Source organism: Lycium barbarum, chromosome 7, assembly GCF_019175385.1.
Source record: "Lycium barbarum isolate Lr01 chromosome 7, ASM1917538v2, whole genome shotgun sequence".
NCBI classification, from domain to species: Eukaryota; Viridiplantae; Streptophyta; class Magnoliopsida; order Solanales; family Solanaceae; genus Lycium; species Lycium barbarum.
Window position 1 is genome coordinate 110262874 of NC_083343.1, and position 18789 is coordinate 110281662.

The 18789-nt window shown below is 35.1% G+C and overlaps 1 protein-coding gene across 1 annotated transcript; it reads right to left on the reverse strand.

The window, feature by feature from the left end:
* Positions 1–1219: 1219 nt before the first annotated feature.
* LOC132603773 (uncharacterized protein C630.12) lies at positions 1220–8348 on the reverse strand. The gene is made up of 13 exons (XM_060316987.1): positions 7996–8348; positions 6399–6458; positions 6115–6293; positions 5704–5839; positions 4979–5075; positions 3896–3955; positions 3709–3809; positions 3368–3402; positions 3214–3271; positions 3011–3085; positions 2783–2940; positions 2437–2703; positions 1220–1768 (listed from the first exon to the last, which is right to left on the reverse strand). The coding sequence occupies exons 1-13, from the start codon at positions 8113–8115 to the stop codon at positions 1519–1521; spliced, it is 1596 nt and encodes a 531-aa protein (XP_060172970.1). The 5' UTR covers positions 8116–8348; the 3' UTR covers positions 1220–1518.
* Between the last annotated feature and the right edge of the window lie 10441 nt (positions 8349–18789).

An 18789-nucleotide genomic window follows, 5' to 3' on the forward strand; every position in this document is an offset into this window, starting at 1 on the left:
TGAAAGAAAAGAATGAACACAACACTTTATGCACTTCTGCCGCTCTTCTTTTACTTTTGGTCTTTCTGCTAGATGTCTTCATCGGATCGAGAAATAATATATGAGAAATGCAGTTTAAGCAGTAGTTTTCCATTCTATGTCATTCTAACCTTCTCTTTTAAGCAGGGGCAGATCTAACTTGAAATCTATGGGTCCAGTAGCTTCTGCCCCGACCTTGAATATGTATTAAAAATCCACTAAATATCTATAATATTTAATTGTGAATCCAGTTATGTATATCAACTTGAGGTCGCAGTAGGAATCCATAAACTTCAAATTCTAGATCAAGCTCTAGGCCTCTATTTTTAAGTTATCTCTGCTTTAATGGAGATTTGACAGGAAAGGTATGAATGAAGTGGCTGGGCTAGTCCTTTTCTGTCACTATATATGATCCAAGTGGCATATCTCATAATGTTGTAGTTGACCACTTGTATCTTGAAATTTAACAAACTAAAAGGAATATAGTTAGGCCAAAATGGTAGTACCAGCACAATTTTTTTTTTAAGAACTTTCACTGATAAAACAACTCCAATATACAACCTGAAACGGTTAGAACAAACAGACCCTTCAGTGTAACGGCCAGGAAAGAAGCTAAGATTCAGTAGAAGGCCATAAGGAAAGAAAAATAGAAGAAGAAAGAATCTATCCTCCATTTGAACTTTAGCATAATCAACACTTGGAAGACAAATATATCCCATGCAGAATACAGAGCCAAGTTTGTATGCCAATAATCTCTTCTTATAGCCTGTTTGGCCAAGCTTCTAAAATCAACTTATTTTAAAAGTATTTTTTAAAAAAATACTTTTCAAAAAAATACTTTTGACGAAAAGCAGTTTGTGTTTGACCAATTAATTTAAAAAGCACTTTTGATAAGCAATTAGTGTTTGATCAAGCTTTTACAAAATGCTTCTATGTGTATTTTTCTCAAAAGTACTTTTCAAAAAAGTGCTTTTGGGCAAAAATTATTTTTTTAGCTTCTGAAAAACTATTTCTGTTACTCCCCAAAAACACTTATTTTATTCCAAAAGCTTGACCAAACACCTCACTTTTTTTCAAATAAGCGCTTATTGAAAAAATAAGTATTTTTTAGGAGAAAATAAGCTTGGTCAAACAGGCTATTAACCTGTGCAACACTAACGTTCTATATATGCTTTCCCGAGGGTAAATTCGAACAGAGAACTTGGATGGCAGAATAAGCATCATTATGTTATGTAAAACAAATCATTCATCTGTTCAAATCCTTAATGGTACTAATTACTTGATCAAGTGCAGGATATGTCAAAAAAACAACAACAACAATAACATATTACAGCAACAATAACTACAATGACAATTACAACAACAGAGCAACTGAACACCTAGAACATATGAAAAAGGTGACAGCTGCTTTGCCTGCTCATTTTTACGTCTTGTCCGTATTTATCCGAATTGGGAAGTACCTAACCTAAGCCAGCATCACTGGCATATTTGAAAAGTACATCATTTATCAATCCAATCTTTGAAAAGAAGCATCATATATAGTGGGATATTAAAGGCTGCAACAAGAGAAATCATACTTAATGTCCGCACCACTCTCCTAATTACCATCTTTGTCTTTGATTTGTTTGTCCGAGGCAGTGTTTTTACCACGGCATCTGATCCTATATGTAAAGTCACATCTGCGGGATTTGAGGCATTCGTCTCTTCTGCATTAGATTTTCTGGCAACCGACCGCATGACAGCATTACCCCTGCATTAGAAAAAGGCATCTAAGCTTTTGCACAGCAAACAAAAAAAAAAAATTGTCTATACCCGCAAGGGTGGCTCAGTTGGTTGAGCATGGGGCTTTCATAATGGAGGTCTCAGGTTCGAAACCCCCTGCCTACAACAGCAGGGGATTTGCCTTCTGGGTCGAGCTCGTCATACCGGGCTTTCCTAGTGCGGGTTACCTTGTGTGGTTTGCGAGCTATTGCACAGGAGCTGGGTTTACTCTGTGCGCCCCCGAAGGGTAGCGGCTGCGGGTTCCCATGTCATAAAAAAAAAAAAATTGTCTACGTAACTTGAGCATCAAATAGTCTAAAATACAAGGAAGCACTCCATAGATTACAGAAGTAAGAACGAGAACTATTGGACAGAAGTGATGATCACATGGATAACTTGCTTATCTTGAACAAATCAACATGGAATAAAATCTACTGAAGATAAAAAATATTGAACGACTACATGGGACTTGTTGTAATGCACACTAGTTCTCAAAGTGCATTGCTATTCTAACAAGATTAAGGTGTTCATTATCTAAGAGGCAACTTCGAGAAGCTTGAATGAATTGTTTCTCGACACATAAGCATGCTCAAGTAAATAAAAATAGTTACTCGCTGCAGTTCACGCAATGACTGATTCTCTCTGATGGGAACTTACCGTTCCACTGAAGCGCTCTCGGTTGAGCATGTAGAAGAAACTTTAAAGGTTTTCTTTATGAGGTGCATCGATCCTTCTGCATCCCAGACCTCCTCATATTCATATATCTCATCTTCGCTTTTCAGCTTTTCCCCACCTCCAGAAAAGCTAGAACTAATTAGACTTCTTATGTTACTCAGAAATCCACCAAGATAGTGCGGAAAGAGCACCCCATTTGTGGGCCAAAGGACAGCAATAAGAAGGGTCATGACAAACAGCAACAGATACCTGACACATCCAAAGCTTCAATAATACAAGAAACATGATTTACAAGATAAATATTTTTTCATCTCAATATACGGATTACCATATATATATGTATGTCTGCACAGGGAGAAAGCACACTTTGGTGGAAATTGCCTCCTCTGGCATTGATCCGTCTGGTAAGATAAGGTTACTTGCAGATAATAGCATGTAAGATGGAAATAAATTTCCCTGCTGCCAGCTTATGGTCCCTAGGGTATGCTGCACAACAGTATCAATCAAACACCGTAAAGACAATACCAAAGTTTTTCAGTTGAACAAGGTGCGTTACCTCTTTTACAGAACCATATTTAGACTTGTGGATCACTGTACACTGATCATGGTCATGCCCAGAGAGAATTAGTGCCTGCAAGAAACTCGAAATAATGCACCCCAGAAATCATTCCTTTCAATTAATATTGTATAGAAATTTCTTCCCTTTATATATGCTAGTTTGTACGGGGCATGTATCATAAAATGGTAGGAAATACTTACAGGTTTGATCGAGTCAAGCAGGCCGTTCGTTCCATTTTCAGTAATGTAGTTTTGATATCTGTGAATGTCATTATAACCAAGTCCTATGTAAACATCCATGCATACAGATAGGGTAAATCCATACTAAGCCACTAAAGTGAGAGTAAGAGCTTACAATATTTCATTATCAAAAGCAGCCCGGTTGATTCTCTGAAATAAATGATGAAATATGTAACTTCTCATTATAAATATGAGATATATATTTAACCAAATAACAAGAAAAGTCATATTTTTCTTCTCCCAATAGCATCAAGCAAAAGGAATAGAATTTTTAAAAGATCGTTTAGGTTCTCAAGACTCTCAATCCCTATTATTTAGGTTCTGGAGACTCAAATCACTTTTTTACTGGAGAGGAATAGTACATAAATGGTGGTTCCCATTCGAGGGCATCCTTCCTCTATAAAGTAGAAAAAGTTAAAACAACTTTGATAAGTTCAAAAAAAGGTTAAATGTTACCTGATTAATAATTGATGATGAACGATATGGACCACATGCAGTTAGATCCGGCCGATACAGTGGAATATGAGTCAATAGAACCCTTGGATTCGAAGATGGATCTGCATAAAACAGAGCAAAATGAGCCGAGCGTCTTACATATAAGTGGAGTTCACAACAAAGATGGATAGTGAGTGGTAGAACATACGCTTAGAGACATTTTTGACAAAATTCCATGTGGCAGGGGTTACATTGTTTTGCGGATGCCCTGGAGACAAGGTATCTTGCTGTGAGTCTTTACAAAATAACAACACCATGAATCCAACTAATAATCAACAGAGTCCTGTTTCATGATAACTGATAGGAAGAAAAGCAAAATCATTAAAGTGGTGTTTGGTTAAAATTTCCAAAATTGAGTTTACCAAGAAAAAAGAAAATGGATTTTTGCAAACTCTTATTTTTTGTTGCAAAAACTGCACAAAAAAGTTGAGTAGTTTTTGAGTTCTGCAAACTGGCGTTTTCCAAAACAGCACACACAACGTAACAACCTGGCCCCTCATTTTGTACAATTATGATCTAAATTGTGTTTTGAGCATGAGCACAAGTTCGTATAACCATAAGAGGTTTTCAGTACTACCTAAGTACTGGTCTATAATACAAAGTTGTTACCTGTTCAAAAAAAAAAAAAAGTTCATATAACCATTTTTGACTAGTTGGGATAGTTTGTGTTAGGATCTGAGCAGTTCGGGTTGGTTTTGGCACCATTTGGAGCAAGTTGAAAAATTGCAGAAATTACAAGCCACCCTTTGGTGCGTGTCCTCCACAGCCATCGTGCAGGCGAGGGCTCACGCTATGGAGGCACGCCACATGGCCCATAGCACAAGGTCAAATTTTGGAAAGTATAAATAGCCTTTTTGCCATTATTGAGAAGGAAAAGCTCGTGGTTGAAATTCCAACTGTGAGATTTCAAACTAAATCATTGATGTAATGATTCTACAATATCCTTTGATTATCATACTTAATTTTAGTGGGATTTTAACCATCGAATCATGAGACTGAATGAGGGAATTTATAGATTTTTTACCTAACCTCCTAATAGGGTAATTTGGGATTTGACTAAGTAATTAGACTCCTAATGAGAATCTAATCATGATTTGAGCTAATGAATAATTGGATTCTACAATTTGTTTCGGATTTGACTGGTATGACCAGAGGTTTGACTTCCCCTAGACTTTGCTTTAGGCTTGACCTACAAAATGAGCTCCAAATAAAGTGTAGACTTTCAAATTACCATCCAAGGTTTGCGCGTCGATGGCTATGAAATCTACTTTCCCAGCTGTAAATTGATAGTTCCTCGCACCAAATGCTTTCTCATAACGTTTGATAACCTGCATCATGGAGTGCACATATAGGATCCGAACTAGAATTAGGAGGAAACAAGAATTAGAATTGACTGCAGCAAAACGAATAATAGGATCCGGTTCGTTGACGATTGAGCTATGCAGCTTGCATAGCTCCCAATGTCTTCAAACACAGTGAAGATAAGAACCCATTCTCCTAGCTGGGAAAGACACCTAGCATCCCTTAAACAGGATGCAACTGATTTGCAGATAAATCAAATTGGAAAAGAAGCACATGGCCGTCATGAGATGTAAAGATAGTCATCCCTTCTTTAAACATGAAATATTCAGAAAGCTGAATGTGAAAACTTCCTTATCTATGAAATTATATTGAAAAGAACATAAAGCTGAGTTTCTTAATGTGGTAACTGAGATCTCGCAGGCTCACCAAGAAATATTTCTTCAGTACCCATTGTAAAACTACCATCCATTAAATAAGAGGTTTGTTTCATGTAAAGTTTAGAAGGAGACATTATCTCCATCCTTCCAGAAGCTTATGAGTAATTGATACATGATAAAAAGATGAGATAGTAAAAAAGCATATTAAGTTCAAATTTGGTATCACTCAAAATAATATGCCCCTGAGTATATAACTCTATCTGAATAATTAACACACCTCTGGCATATGCGAGTGAAAAGCTGCATACCCTATATCATGGTTTCCAGCAAGGTAGTACAGCTTTATGTTTGTAGTTTGCTCAAGCATTTCAATGTCAAAAATATGCTTAAACCGGCTCCAGGATTCCTGCCACCTATCAAATTAAATAAATCTCAAGTCCAAAGCATAAGAATAACTGAAGAACATTCAGATACTTCATTAATAAAAAATAACTAAAACATGAACTTTATAGAAGGAATAAAATGATAGGAATGGGCCTTCAATTAATGCCAAATTTGATAAGAAAAAAAAAAGGGAATTACATGGAAGCTACTCCTGTTTATCAGAGCTAAGTTTCAATCTTCATCCAGAAAGTAGTTTAACTTCTTTTTAGGAGAGTAAAACTTTCAGACAGAACTTAGTACTTACTCTTCATCAGACAGAAAAGGCCCACCATCAAAATAATCACCTAGGAACAGAATAATATCAGGTTTGGAAGGTAAAATAGATGAATGGAATGCCCTGCGCATATACAAATCTGTATAGAACTGAGCAGCTTCAAGTGCAAGGGATTTCGGGGCAAGACGAAGAGAGGTTCTATCCATGAGCTGTCAAAAAAAAAGATACGTTGTGAATATGAAGTCAAAATGGCAAAGCACAGATAAGTATAAAGATGAGCACAGTAAAGCCAGCATTATTTTCAGAAGGATTACCTGAGGATCAGTCAGAACAGCAATTTTTACATAGTCACGTTGATGATCTACTCCATCCGTCTAAAATCAAGGACAAGAAGGTTAGTATGCCCGAGGCCGAGTGTCTTATATGTAATTTAGCACACAAAAGCTGAATCTTAATGAAGGAGACAAGCCATTAAAATGCATATTTGTTAGTACTGAGATAATTAAGAAGTAGACTTCATTAAGGGGTTAGTTACCAGAAATAAATGTCTTATCTAGAGCTAGCAAATTATTGCTGGAAACCACCAAGATTTTCCTCAAAAAGTATTTTCACTGTAAAGATATGGCACTTGGGCCTAACTCAATCCCAAAAATTAGCTCATGATGGGAGAATTTCCCAAGTCCATATAAGTAAACCAGCAGTCTATTCGCCAACCAATGTGGGACTCTAACCTACTCTAACACCCCATGTAAAGATATGGCAATTGGGCCTAACTCACCCCCAAAAGCTAGCTCATGAGGATGGATTGCCCAAGTCTATATAAGCAAACCACCGGTCCATTCGCCAACCAATGTGGGATTCTAACATTCACCACTTACACATGTTAACTATAAGTTTAACTTCCCCATAAAAGTTCTTTTATTTCCTTTCTAATTTTTAAACAAGCCAGCCTTTTGTTAAAGCTGAATCAATCAGGAATGTTTGGACTTCATGTCATGAACTAAATCTCTACGGTCAATTGGAAGAACAGTTGACAAGGTGGGTTTAATTGCATACTAGAATTCACAAATCAATTGGAAGAACAAATCATTCTCTATTGGTCAACGCGAAGCTGACTATTCCCTAATCTGGAGTTAGCTGCTTAAGATGAGAGGTCCCAATTGTCTCAACAGACTTACAAATAAGAACCATTTCACGGTAACTAAACCTCATCACAATTTAACCAAAAGGATTAAAAAAAAAAAAAAAAAGTCATTTCTTCAACACTACATGACCCCTCAATCCCAACTCACTTGTAGCTGGACATTGTCCATTTCATCCCAAAATAATAAAGAGGGAAAAAAAGATTGATGCTGTACATAAATCTAGCTCAAGTCAAAGATTAAACAAAATATTTCTTTAACATTGCACCACCCCTCAATCCCAGCTCATTTGCAGCTGAACATTATCCATTTCATCTCAAAAGAGAATAACAAAGAGGGAAAAAAAAGATTGATGCTGTACACAAATCTAGCTCAAGTCAAAGATAAAAATAAAAAAATCTTTAACATTACACAACCACTCAATTGCAGCTAAACATTGTCCATTTCATCCCAAAACACTACTCCCTCCTTCTCAAAAAAAAAAAATTGTCTTAGTTTGATTTGAGAAGTCTTTTGAACTATGTGATAAAAAAAAAAATTAGATATTTGTGTGACCGTAAATTATTCCATAAAGTTAAACTGTTTCTAAATATAAAAATATGATAATTTTTTTGGAACAAACTAACATAGAAAGGAAGACAATGTTTTTGAGAGAGAGAGAGAGAGTAATAAATGGGAAGAAAATGATTGATGGGAGTCTTGAATCGAGCTCAAGTTAAGATAAAAGTGATTTAATTGCTACTTTAATCAAAGTTTGAAGAAGATTTACCTTTGAAGAATGAAGGTGAGGCCAAGAACAAGAAAGAAAAGGGACCCAAAATGCAAACATTTCTCCATAGAGAAGAGTCAATGCCCAAACAAGGCTTAAGAAAGCTGCTAGTTTCAACATCTTAGCTCATCAATTTGTGTTCTTTACTTCCATCTTGTTCAAGTATGTTGTAGATCCCAAATAAAAATGAAGTACAGAGAGAAGTGAAGAAGTTTCTTGTTTTACACTTGACTTGATGTTAGACTTTTAGCTACATGTGACTTTCCCGTCAATGGTGATTATTTTTCCCCCTTTTCTTTTCCCGTTTGGACAATGCTTAGTTAGATGTTGAATCTTGAAACAGCCCGTATGAAATTTCTACTATTAAGAAGAGCCGGTTGAGACTCACTTTATCGTCATCCGGTGGGCCCCTCGTCTTAATAGTAGAAATAAGAATTCGCGACTTAAGTAGCGCAAAAAAAAAAAAAAAATTGAACCAAAGTAGTACAGAAAAAAAAGTACATAAATAGGATTCACGCATGAATTTCATGCGTGAAAGGACCAAACTACAAAATTCCAGCTTGACCCTTTCACGCACGAAATTCATGCGTGAAAGGAGCAACTTGCAATAATACGATATACTCCTTTCACGCACTAATTTCATGCGTGAAGCAGCACAGTTTTTTTTTTTTTTTTTTTTTTTTGTGTTACCTTTCAAATCACATTTTTTTCCATACTTTGGGCAAAGATTAGTCATGTTTTAAAACCCCAAAATATCAATATTTTATATAAAACTTAATATCTTTTTTTGCGTACAATAATGTCGGCTCATTACATCAAGTCCACCTAAACGTTTGGATCGCCGTTTTAGGGGTTCTAAAGTGCCCCGAAGTAAGTTTTGAAACTTGTCTATTTATAGGGTTTTGATTTAAATGTTTTATTATATTTTAATGTACAAATATAAATATTTGATTTAATAATAATTAATTCAATACGAGAGGTTTATACTAATTTAAAAATAATTCATTCCATCTAATTACAATACTAATTCAAAGTAATATAATAATAAATTACAATAATAATATAATTTTCAAGTTCTAGAGACTCTATTACTTCGAGACGTGTTTGTACTACCACGGCCTTGTTGCCCACAGGAACGCTTGTCATGGCCATATTGCTTACAGGTAGAGCACTTGCGAGAATAAGTTCTTTCACTAACATCCATTTGATTGGGTCTACGACTTCGTAAGTTAATGCCCAATTTCCTGATGTAATCCTTGTTAGCAACCATCGAAAATGGCTCGTTTGGCCAATAAGCTTCATTACCAAGTGGGTGGAATGGGCCGGAATATGCTCTAAGGTAACTGTGGACCTTGTATTCCCCCGCCACATAACTTGTTACCGTTTTTCTCATTCTCTCGAAGCACTTGACAGCATGAGAACACGGCATGTGATACGTTTGTCACTTACCGCAAGTGCATGTTTTTGTTGCCTCATAAACGGTGTGCACGTTTCCACCCTTACCGTTGTGATAACCTGTCCTAACTTCATAGACATATCGAATTGGGTCATACTCGGTCATTTGGTGGTGCTCACATTTTTTTCTATAATGCTCCATAATTTTGAAGGGCTTTGGCATCCATGTCCCGCCGTCGGCTAATATCGCTCTAGCTTGCCTTGTCCTAACAACAAATCGCTCCACAACCTGCTTGAAAGTCATTCTCACCATTGCGGTGACAGGTAGTCCTCGAGCCGATTTCAGCAAGCCATTGAATGATTCTGAGTTGTTTGTTGTGAGCATGCCCCATCTTTTGCCTCCATCAGCATGAAGCGTCCATTTTTCAACTTCAAGCTTCATCAACCAAATATATGCGGGTTCACTCACTGCCCTGATCAGATCCATTTTTGCAGCCTATTTTCGTTGTTGATGCTCCATCGCAGCCCCCCACATCAATTTGTTTAGAGTACCATTGTGAAACGTTGATTGCAAATTTGCCTTCAAGTGCCTTAAACAATAGTGATGGTAAACAAAGGGAGGCTGCCACCCTGGTAAATTAGTCATATTGTGCAATATGCCTTTATGACGATCAGACAACACGCATATGCCGGTACGATCCTCAATAACATGAGTTTTCAAATGGGTCAAAAAGATCCCCCATGTGTCGTTGCTCTCGTTAGCGGCAATTGCGAAAGCAAGAGGAAATATTGACCCATTGGCATCCATTCCTATTGCAATTAGGAGCTTGATGTCGTAGGCATCATATACATGCGTACCATCTATGGATATCACTGGTCGGCAATGAGCAAAACCATCAATGCATGGTTTGAATGTCCAAAATACGAAGTTGAAGATTTTACCCTCTATAAGTCGCCACTCTACAACAATATCATTATTAAAATGTTGTAGAGCTGTCATATACCTTGGCAGCGATTGAAAAGAAGTATGCCAATTTCCAAAGACCATCTCAAAAGCGCTACTACGCCCGAGAAATCCCTTTCTGTTGCTTATAGTTTTACTTATATGGTTTGAACGTTTCGAATACAATCTTTGATGGGGATCCTGCACAAGTTTAAACAAACAACATTTAGTAATTGATCTTTTAATCGATATAAGACATATAATGTACTAGGTAGGATAAGTTACCTTGGCGTTTCGACAACGTCCTTAAGTAATACTTGAGCAATCATGTTTGTATCTAAATTATAATGATCTGCTCGATTTTCTTCCATATCACAAGTGTGTCTTTCGCTCCTGCGAGAGCTACATATCCCAGGCCATCTGGACGACGCCTAGAGGGGTTGCCAATAATGATGCGAGTGATCCGCATGTACCACTCCATGTACACATGGATCGAAGTGTCATGTCCGACCATTGCTAGGCTCGTCATCCTCACATCCCAACTCTGGACCTGCTGCTGCATATATAGTCGCCATGCATCATCGACGCCCGCACGCTCGTCCCTCGCATGGTGGTCATGCTCCCAAACCGTAGCCGCGGGTATATTCTGTACATACCCAAACTGCCGTAACACGCGGTCGGGCGCGTGATACTCAACGATATCCATATGTATCAATGGACACCGCGACATCCACATGTGCTGACCAGCCCTACAAAACGCCGGCAGCTGATCCAAAATATGATCATACAGCGTCCATATAAAAGCCTGTAAAAAGAATTGAACTAGTTAACAATAGAAGACTAAAATAGTAGTTATGTGGTCTAGCGTATGGATCTAAAATATGAACATACCGTCTGCGCTGTCATGCGGTCTAGCTGATCCCTAAACGGGAGAAGGCTGTGATGAGTCTCCGCACGTCGGCATACACCTCGCGACCATCTCCGCGCATATGGCATCGGCACAGTAAGATAGTCAGCGGGAGGATGAGCTGGTATAGGCTGAAAAGGTCTCAACCTAGTCCACACCCATATCTGATATAGTCATTTAAAAAAAAATTATCAATCGTCGTTTTAAAAAAATATATTTTGTGTTTAATTACACAGACTTGAATATATCACCTGAAGGAGCGAGCAAAATGCAGGGACCTCTACCTTCGTGCCCATAGAACATCGGCAGAATCCTCAATACATGTAGCCCAGCACAGCAGCGCCCCAACTATAGCATCCTAGCTCGGCAAGATCGTCGATATACCGAAGATACCTCAAGCTCAAATGTGAACCCGAAGTGTTCGGGAACAGGATGGCCCCGAATATGACGAGTAGGTATAGACGCGCGCGTCGGTCAACATCAGCCTGAGGCGTGTCCTCTCCAATCGGATGATGCATGTATGTGAGGCGCAAGTGAGCGTAAAGGGCCGATAATAAAAGCCGACTCTGGCCAGAAATATGACCATCCAGAGCCGCGAAATCGGTGAGCCTAGTCAACTCATCCCGGTAAGGTGGCAGCACAGGGGGCTCCTCAATATACAATGGGCGTCCATCAACCTGTAGCCCATAAATGACCTCTACATCCTGAAGGGTAATGGTAGCCTCACCGGTGCGGAGATGAAATGTGTGCGTCTCCGGTCGCCACCTCTCAATCAATGCCGTCACTAGCGACCTATCGTGCTGTACCCGACCAACTTCGACGCACCGGTAGATACCGCCCCGACGTAGTATATCCAGGACACGAGGATGTGGGGGGTGAGCAGCTAAGATCTCCCATGCTGAGTCCCCTAACCGGGTACGAACCTGAGACTCAGGCTGCAGGTCGGATGTCCATATATGTTGCGACCTATGCTCGGGCTGAAGATACAGTAACTCTCGGTCGAAGGGACCCGGATCAAGAGGGTGGTGATCCATCTGTTTTACGTATTTTAAATCAATCATTAAACAGGAAGTATTAGTTATGTAATCTTTTTTCAAAATTTTTATTAAGGATTGTGGTGACCCATCTGTTTTACGTATTTTAAATCAATCACTAACAAATAATATTAGTTATGTAATCTTTTATGGAAAATATTATTAAGGATTGTGGTGACCCATCTGTTTTACGTATTTTAAATAAATCATTAACAAGTAATATTAGTTATGTAATCTTTTATTGAAAATTATATTAAGGGTTTTCAATTCTAAGCTACGGGTTTGAATCCTAAACTAAGGGTTTTCAATCCTAAAATATAAAGATTAAAAATTAATAAGTTAAATAATTAACAATTAGTTAGCATACAATTAGTATAAATAATTAATAAATAAACAATTAACTAACTAATCAAATAATTAACAAGTTATTATCATATATTTAATAAATAAACAATTAAGTAACTAATCAAAAAATTAATAAATTATTATCGTATATTTAACAAATAAACAATTAATTAACTAATGAAACAATTAAGAAATTATTAGCAAATAAACAATTGGCTTAACAAAAACTCAATAAATAATTAGCTAGTCTAACAATTAAAATAGCTAGTATAACAATTAATAAATACTTAAGTCGCTAATTGAACAATTAATAAATACTAAATAAACAATTACTAAATAATTAACTAATTAACAATACATAAATAATTTATTTTTTTTTTAAAAAGGCAGTCCCAACAGTGCGTGGGCACTGCCCAAAATCGCACAAAAAAATAGCGCAAAACGGCAAATCCACATCAACAATCCTTAGAGTAATAATATGTTTAGCAATGTAATAAAAAATTTGCAGTGAAATACCTAGATTGAAGGTTTTTTTGAGTTTTCAAAATGAACTCTGCGCCGCTCTATTCCAAAATCTAACCTTAGAAACTTGGTCCTACACTTCAATATACCAAGAATATTGAGTTTTAGATTGAAAAACAACAAGAAAATAGCGTTTTTGGGGTTGGGGACCACGGAAAATCGCTGTTAATGGCGGTGGGTGGGGGAAAAGTGTCGGGTTCTGTGGTAGGGAAGGAGGGGACCGTTTTTTTATGGTACCATTCACGCACGAATTTCATGCGTGAAAGGCAAAACGGGAATTTGCTCTTTCACGCATGAAATTAGTGCGTGAAAGGAGTATATTGTATTATTGCAAGTTGCTCCTTTCACGCATGAATTTCGTGCGTGAAAGGGTCAAGCTGCATTTTTGCAGTTTGGTCCTTTCACGCATGAAATTCATGCGTGAATACTATTTATGTGCTTTTTTTTTTTCTGTACTACTTTGGTTCAACTTTTCTTTTTTTGTACTACTTAAGTCGCGGATTCTACAAACAACAACTAAAAAAAATTGTGGGCCCCTTTTCTTAATATTAGAAACAACAACTAATATTAAAAAAAGAGCCAGTTGAGGCTCACTTTATCGTCGTCCGTTGGGCCCCTCTTCTTAATAGTAGAAACAACAACTAAAAAAATTGTGGGCCCCTCTTCTTAATATTAGAAACAACAACTAATATTAAAAAAAAAATTGTGGGCCCCATATATATTAAACAACAACTAATATTAAAAAAATAGTGCAAATTAATCATGTCCAAAAAAAAGCACCCCGTATTAAAAAATCAAACAATATTCATGTAATTTCCAAAGTATCTCATTAAGTCAATAATGATGGATTCATTGCCACGTGTGTATTCGTAGCAAACACTAATATAATAAAGTTTTAAATACGGAGCATATTAATTGTGTTTTGAACATAGTATCCCATATTGACAAAATCAAGCAATATATAAAAAAAAGTGAATCCATATTAAAAAACAAACAATTTAAAAAAAAAAGTGCAAAAAAATAAATTATGGGCCCCATAATTCTAATATATATATATATATATGTTTTGAACATAGTATCTCATATTGACAAAATCAAACAATATATATAAAAAAAAAATTTAATCCCATATTAAAAAAAAACAATGTCAAAAAAAAAGTGCAAAAAAAAATTGTGGGCCCCATATTTCTAATATATATATATATATATGCATAAAAATAGCTCATTAAGTCAATAATTATGGATTTATTGCCGCGTGCGTATTCGTAGCAAACACTAATATAATAAAGTTTTAAATACGGAGCACAAACTATAATGTTATATTAATCGTGTTTTGAACATAGTATCCCATATTGACAAAATCAAGCAATATATATAAAAAAAAAAAAAAAAAAAAAAGTGAATCCCATAATAAAAACACAAACAATGTCAAAATAAAAGTGCAAAAAAAATTGTGGGCCCCATAATTCTAATATATATATATATGCATAAAATAGTGCAAATTAATAATGTCAAAAAAAAAAAGTGCACCCCATATTAAATATATATATATAACATAGTATCCCATATTGACAAAATCAAGCAATATATAAAAAATAAAAAAAGTGATTCCCATATTAAAAAAACAAACAATATAAAAAAAAAAAAAAAGGTGCAAAAAAAATTGTGGGCCCCATAATTCATATATATGCATAAAAATAGTGCAAATTAATAATATCAAAAAAAAAAGTACACCCCGTATTAAATATATATGCATAAAAATAGTGCAAATTAATAATGTAAAAAAAAAAAAGTGCATCCCGTATTAAAAAATCAAATAATATTCATGTAATTTCCAAAGTATTTCATTAAGTCAATAATGATGGATTCATTGTCACGTGCGTATTCGTAGCAAACACTAATATAATAAAGTTTTAGATACGGAGCACAAACTACAATGCTATATTAATCGTATTTTGAACATAGTATATATATATATATATATATATATATATATATATATATATATATATATATATATATATATATATTATCACTATCTAAACACAACTACATATATATAGATACACTATAATCTGAAGTGTGCGCACAGGCATAAGCCATCTAGTTAGTTGAAGAATTATGAGTAAAAATCATACTGCCTCCGTCTAAATTTATATGACACCGTTCGAATTTCGAGAATCAAACTTCTTTAGTTTGTCTGTGAATTATGATATACAGTTCAAAAAAATTATGAATTATGATATACAGTTCAAAAAAATTTAAAATAATAATTTATATATTTAAAAACTACATAAAAGTATTGTGGGTCACAATATTTAACAATTTAAATATTTAAAAGAGATACGACTAAAAGTTGTTTGAGTCTTGAAAAAAAGTGTCACATAAATTGAAACAGAGGGAGTATACCACTTAAAATATTTTTTACATAAAAAAAATAATTTTAATAAACATATTTCAAGTTAAGTTGAAATAATGAATAAAGTAATAAAATAAACATTTATTTGCAAAAAGTACTTGGCTTATGTCCAAAGGCTTTAACCTCAATAGGTAACTCGAAGTAGAAGTTATGTCCAAAGGATTACCCCAGTAGGTAGTTCGAAGTAGAAAAGCAAGTTATTTAATTTATTGTCTAATTTGAATGTTGTCCTTAATCTTTTGTAAGTATAACAGTTTATTACTAAAACTAGGGCGTACAAAGTAAACCGACAAACCGCACCAAATCGCTAAACCGAGTTAAACCGAGAAAAAAACTCGATTAGTGATTTGGTTTGACTTGGTTTGGTGTTGAAAAAAAAACCCGACTATAATTGGTTTGGTTTGGTTTTAAGTAAAAAAAGTCAAACCGAACTAAACCAACCCGACATTACTTGTATTCAATTTTTAAATTATTTTATACATAAAAATATTTATTTGTAATGTAATTTATAACTATTTCTTAAATTTTTTCGTAGTTTTTTCATCTATTATCATATTATTCAAGCTTGAACTTAGAATTTTGAATGTCAATAAGTTTTATATCCTATGGATGTTAGTAACTCAAATAAAGTCCAAGCCAAAACCAACTCAACACTAATGCTAACAAAAGAAATTCAGTTTACCACTAGGAATGACAATAATATTGGATATCTATTCTTTAGTTTTGCATAATTGATTTAGAGAGTGAAAATACATAACTTAAGTTTTTTTTTCTTTGTCATGTAATTAATACTTATTTAGCCGTACTTATTTTAGCATGACTTAGTATTTTTAGATTATGGTCATTTTTTTTATGGCTTGTTAATTAGCAATATTTATTTTAACCGATTTTATTAGCTTTTGTTGAATATTTTAATACAACGTCATCACTCTTCTCACATTTTGGGTTATTTTCTTAAGAAACACCTTAATTATATAGTTGTATCTTACTAGGACTAAAGAAATATTTGAAGTAAAAGTTATATCTTTTGTATCAAGACTATTCCGAAAAAAAAACCCGAAAACCCGAGAAAACCGAATAACCCGAGAAAACCCGAGGTTGAAAAACCCGATTTTTTTTTGTTTGGTTTGGTGTATAAATTTAAAAACCCGACGCAATTGGTTTGGTTTGGTGTTTAAAAAATCCGAACCAACCCGATCCATGTACACCCCTAGCTAAAACTAAGTGAAAATTATAAAAATGATTGACTTCCCATTCAAAAGTGTCAAACCAGTTGTTGAAGGGTGAAATATCCTCCGTGCTGTTGCGGGCTGGGCATAAATACCGAAAATTAAAAAACAGGATCGAACCGAACCGAAAGAACCGAACCGAACTAGTTCGGTTCGGTGTTTGGTATTCACCTTCAAAAAATCGAAACCGAAATAGCCGAACCGAACTTTGATGAAACCAAACCGAAAAACCGAAATTTATACATTACCCAAAAAAATTAAAATAGTCCAGACCCATTAAGTTTAAGCCCAAAAAAAACCCAATTGTAATAAGCTCTCTTTTGCTTTTGTATCCCTAATTTTCCACTTTAATTGAGAAAATCAAATATCCTTAACAAAGAAAGGTGACTAGGATGTGTCTTTAGGATTAATGTATGTCATTTATATGTTTTCTTAATTATTCTTACTGTATGTATATAACACCTAGTAATCCTATATTATGGTTATGGCTTTCTGTTCTTGTGTATCCTGTTTGTTTGATTTTAATTTTAATTTGTTAGTTTTATGTTTGTTTGATTTTGATTTTAATTTGTTAGCTTTTGAGAATATGAATTAGTGTAAATGGAATCGCTTCTAATATCATATAAAAAAAATGAATTGAAAAAACCGAGACCGAACCGAACCAAACTTCAAAAAACGGAAATCGAAAGAACCGAACCGAACTAGTTTGGTTCGGTATTCGGTGTCCACCTTCAAAAAACCAAAACCGAAATAGCCAAATCGAAGTTTGATAAAAATCGAACTGAAGAACCGAACGCCCACCCCTAGTTGCAACATTTTGATTCATATGGAAACAATAAACATTTACTAACTATTTATGTATATATTCGTTGGTGGAGCATATATTATTTTTTCGTTTTTATAATAAAAATAAATACACATCTTATAGTAGTACTGTAGTAATGTACATGTGATGCAATAAAAGTTTTTATCTTAAAATGAATAATTTTTAAAACGGACAAAAAATGTGGCGAATTACTTATTTGAAAGTGAAAAAAGCAATTAGCTTTAAAATATCACATTTAGTTGCCGTAAATTTTAATTCGTACGAATAAGGTGAAAAGTTGTACAAAGACATTAATGTAGGGGCAATTCGCAAAATTGCCCTTCTTTTGGAGTGGTCTTTAAATTTTACCCCTCATATTTACGGTCTTTAAATTTTGCCCATCATATTTGTGGTCTTTAAGTTTTGCCCTTAGCTTGGATACCTGAGGTTCTGGGTTCGAACCCCCACTCAGGCATAAAATAAAAAAATAATTTCGCAAGGCAGGGTTGGAGGGAGTGTATGCTGAATCCGGCATAAAGTCCTTAAGGAAAAACTAAAGTTATGCCGGAGGGGGCATAACTTTTCCTCAAGGCATAGTTTAGTTATGCTTTATGGGGCAAAACTTTTCCTTAAGGAACTATGCCTTATGGGGCAGACTTTTAATTAAGGCATAACCAAAAGTATGCCTCATAAGGCAGAACTTTTCTTTACGGCAAACTTTTAGTTATGCCTTAAGGAAAAGTTCCGCCTTATGGGCATACTTTTAGTTATATTTTATGGGGCACACTTTTAGTTAAGGCATAACTAAAAGTCTGCCCCATAAGGCGGAACTTTTCCTTAAGGCATAATTAAAAGTTTGCCTTGAAAAGTAAAATAAAATAAAAATATATGTCTCAAGGCAAAGTCTGCCCCCTCCGACATAACTTTAGGTTTTTTCTTAAGGATTGTATGCCGGATCCAGCATAAAGTCCTTAGGGAAAAACTAAAGTTATGCCGGAGGGGGCATAACTTTTCCTCAAGGCATAGTTTAGTTATGTCTTATGGGGCAGAACTTTTCCTTAAGGAACTATGCCTTATGGGACAGATTTTTAATTAAGGCATAATCAAAAGTATGCCTCATAAGGCAGAACTTTTTCTTAAGGCAAACTTTTAGTTATGCCTTAAGAAAAAGTTCCGCCTTATGGGGCATACTTTT

Bases quoted from the DNA above. Each gene is read 5' to 3' on its own strand.
- LOC132603773 (XM_060316987.1), bottom strand. From the start codon at position 8,115: ATGTTGAAACTAGCAGCTTTCTTAAGCCTTGTTTGGGCATTGACTCTT. The intron at 3,956-4,978 runs GTAATTTGAAAG...CCTTGTCTCCAG, and splicing joins CGACGCGCAAACCTTGGATG to GGCATCCGCAAAACAATGTA. The intron at 1,769-2,436 runs GTAAGTTCCCAT...TTTCTAATGCAG, and splicing joins GAGAGCGCTTCAGTGGAACG to GGGTAATGCTGTCATGCGGT.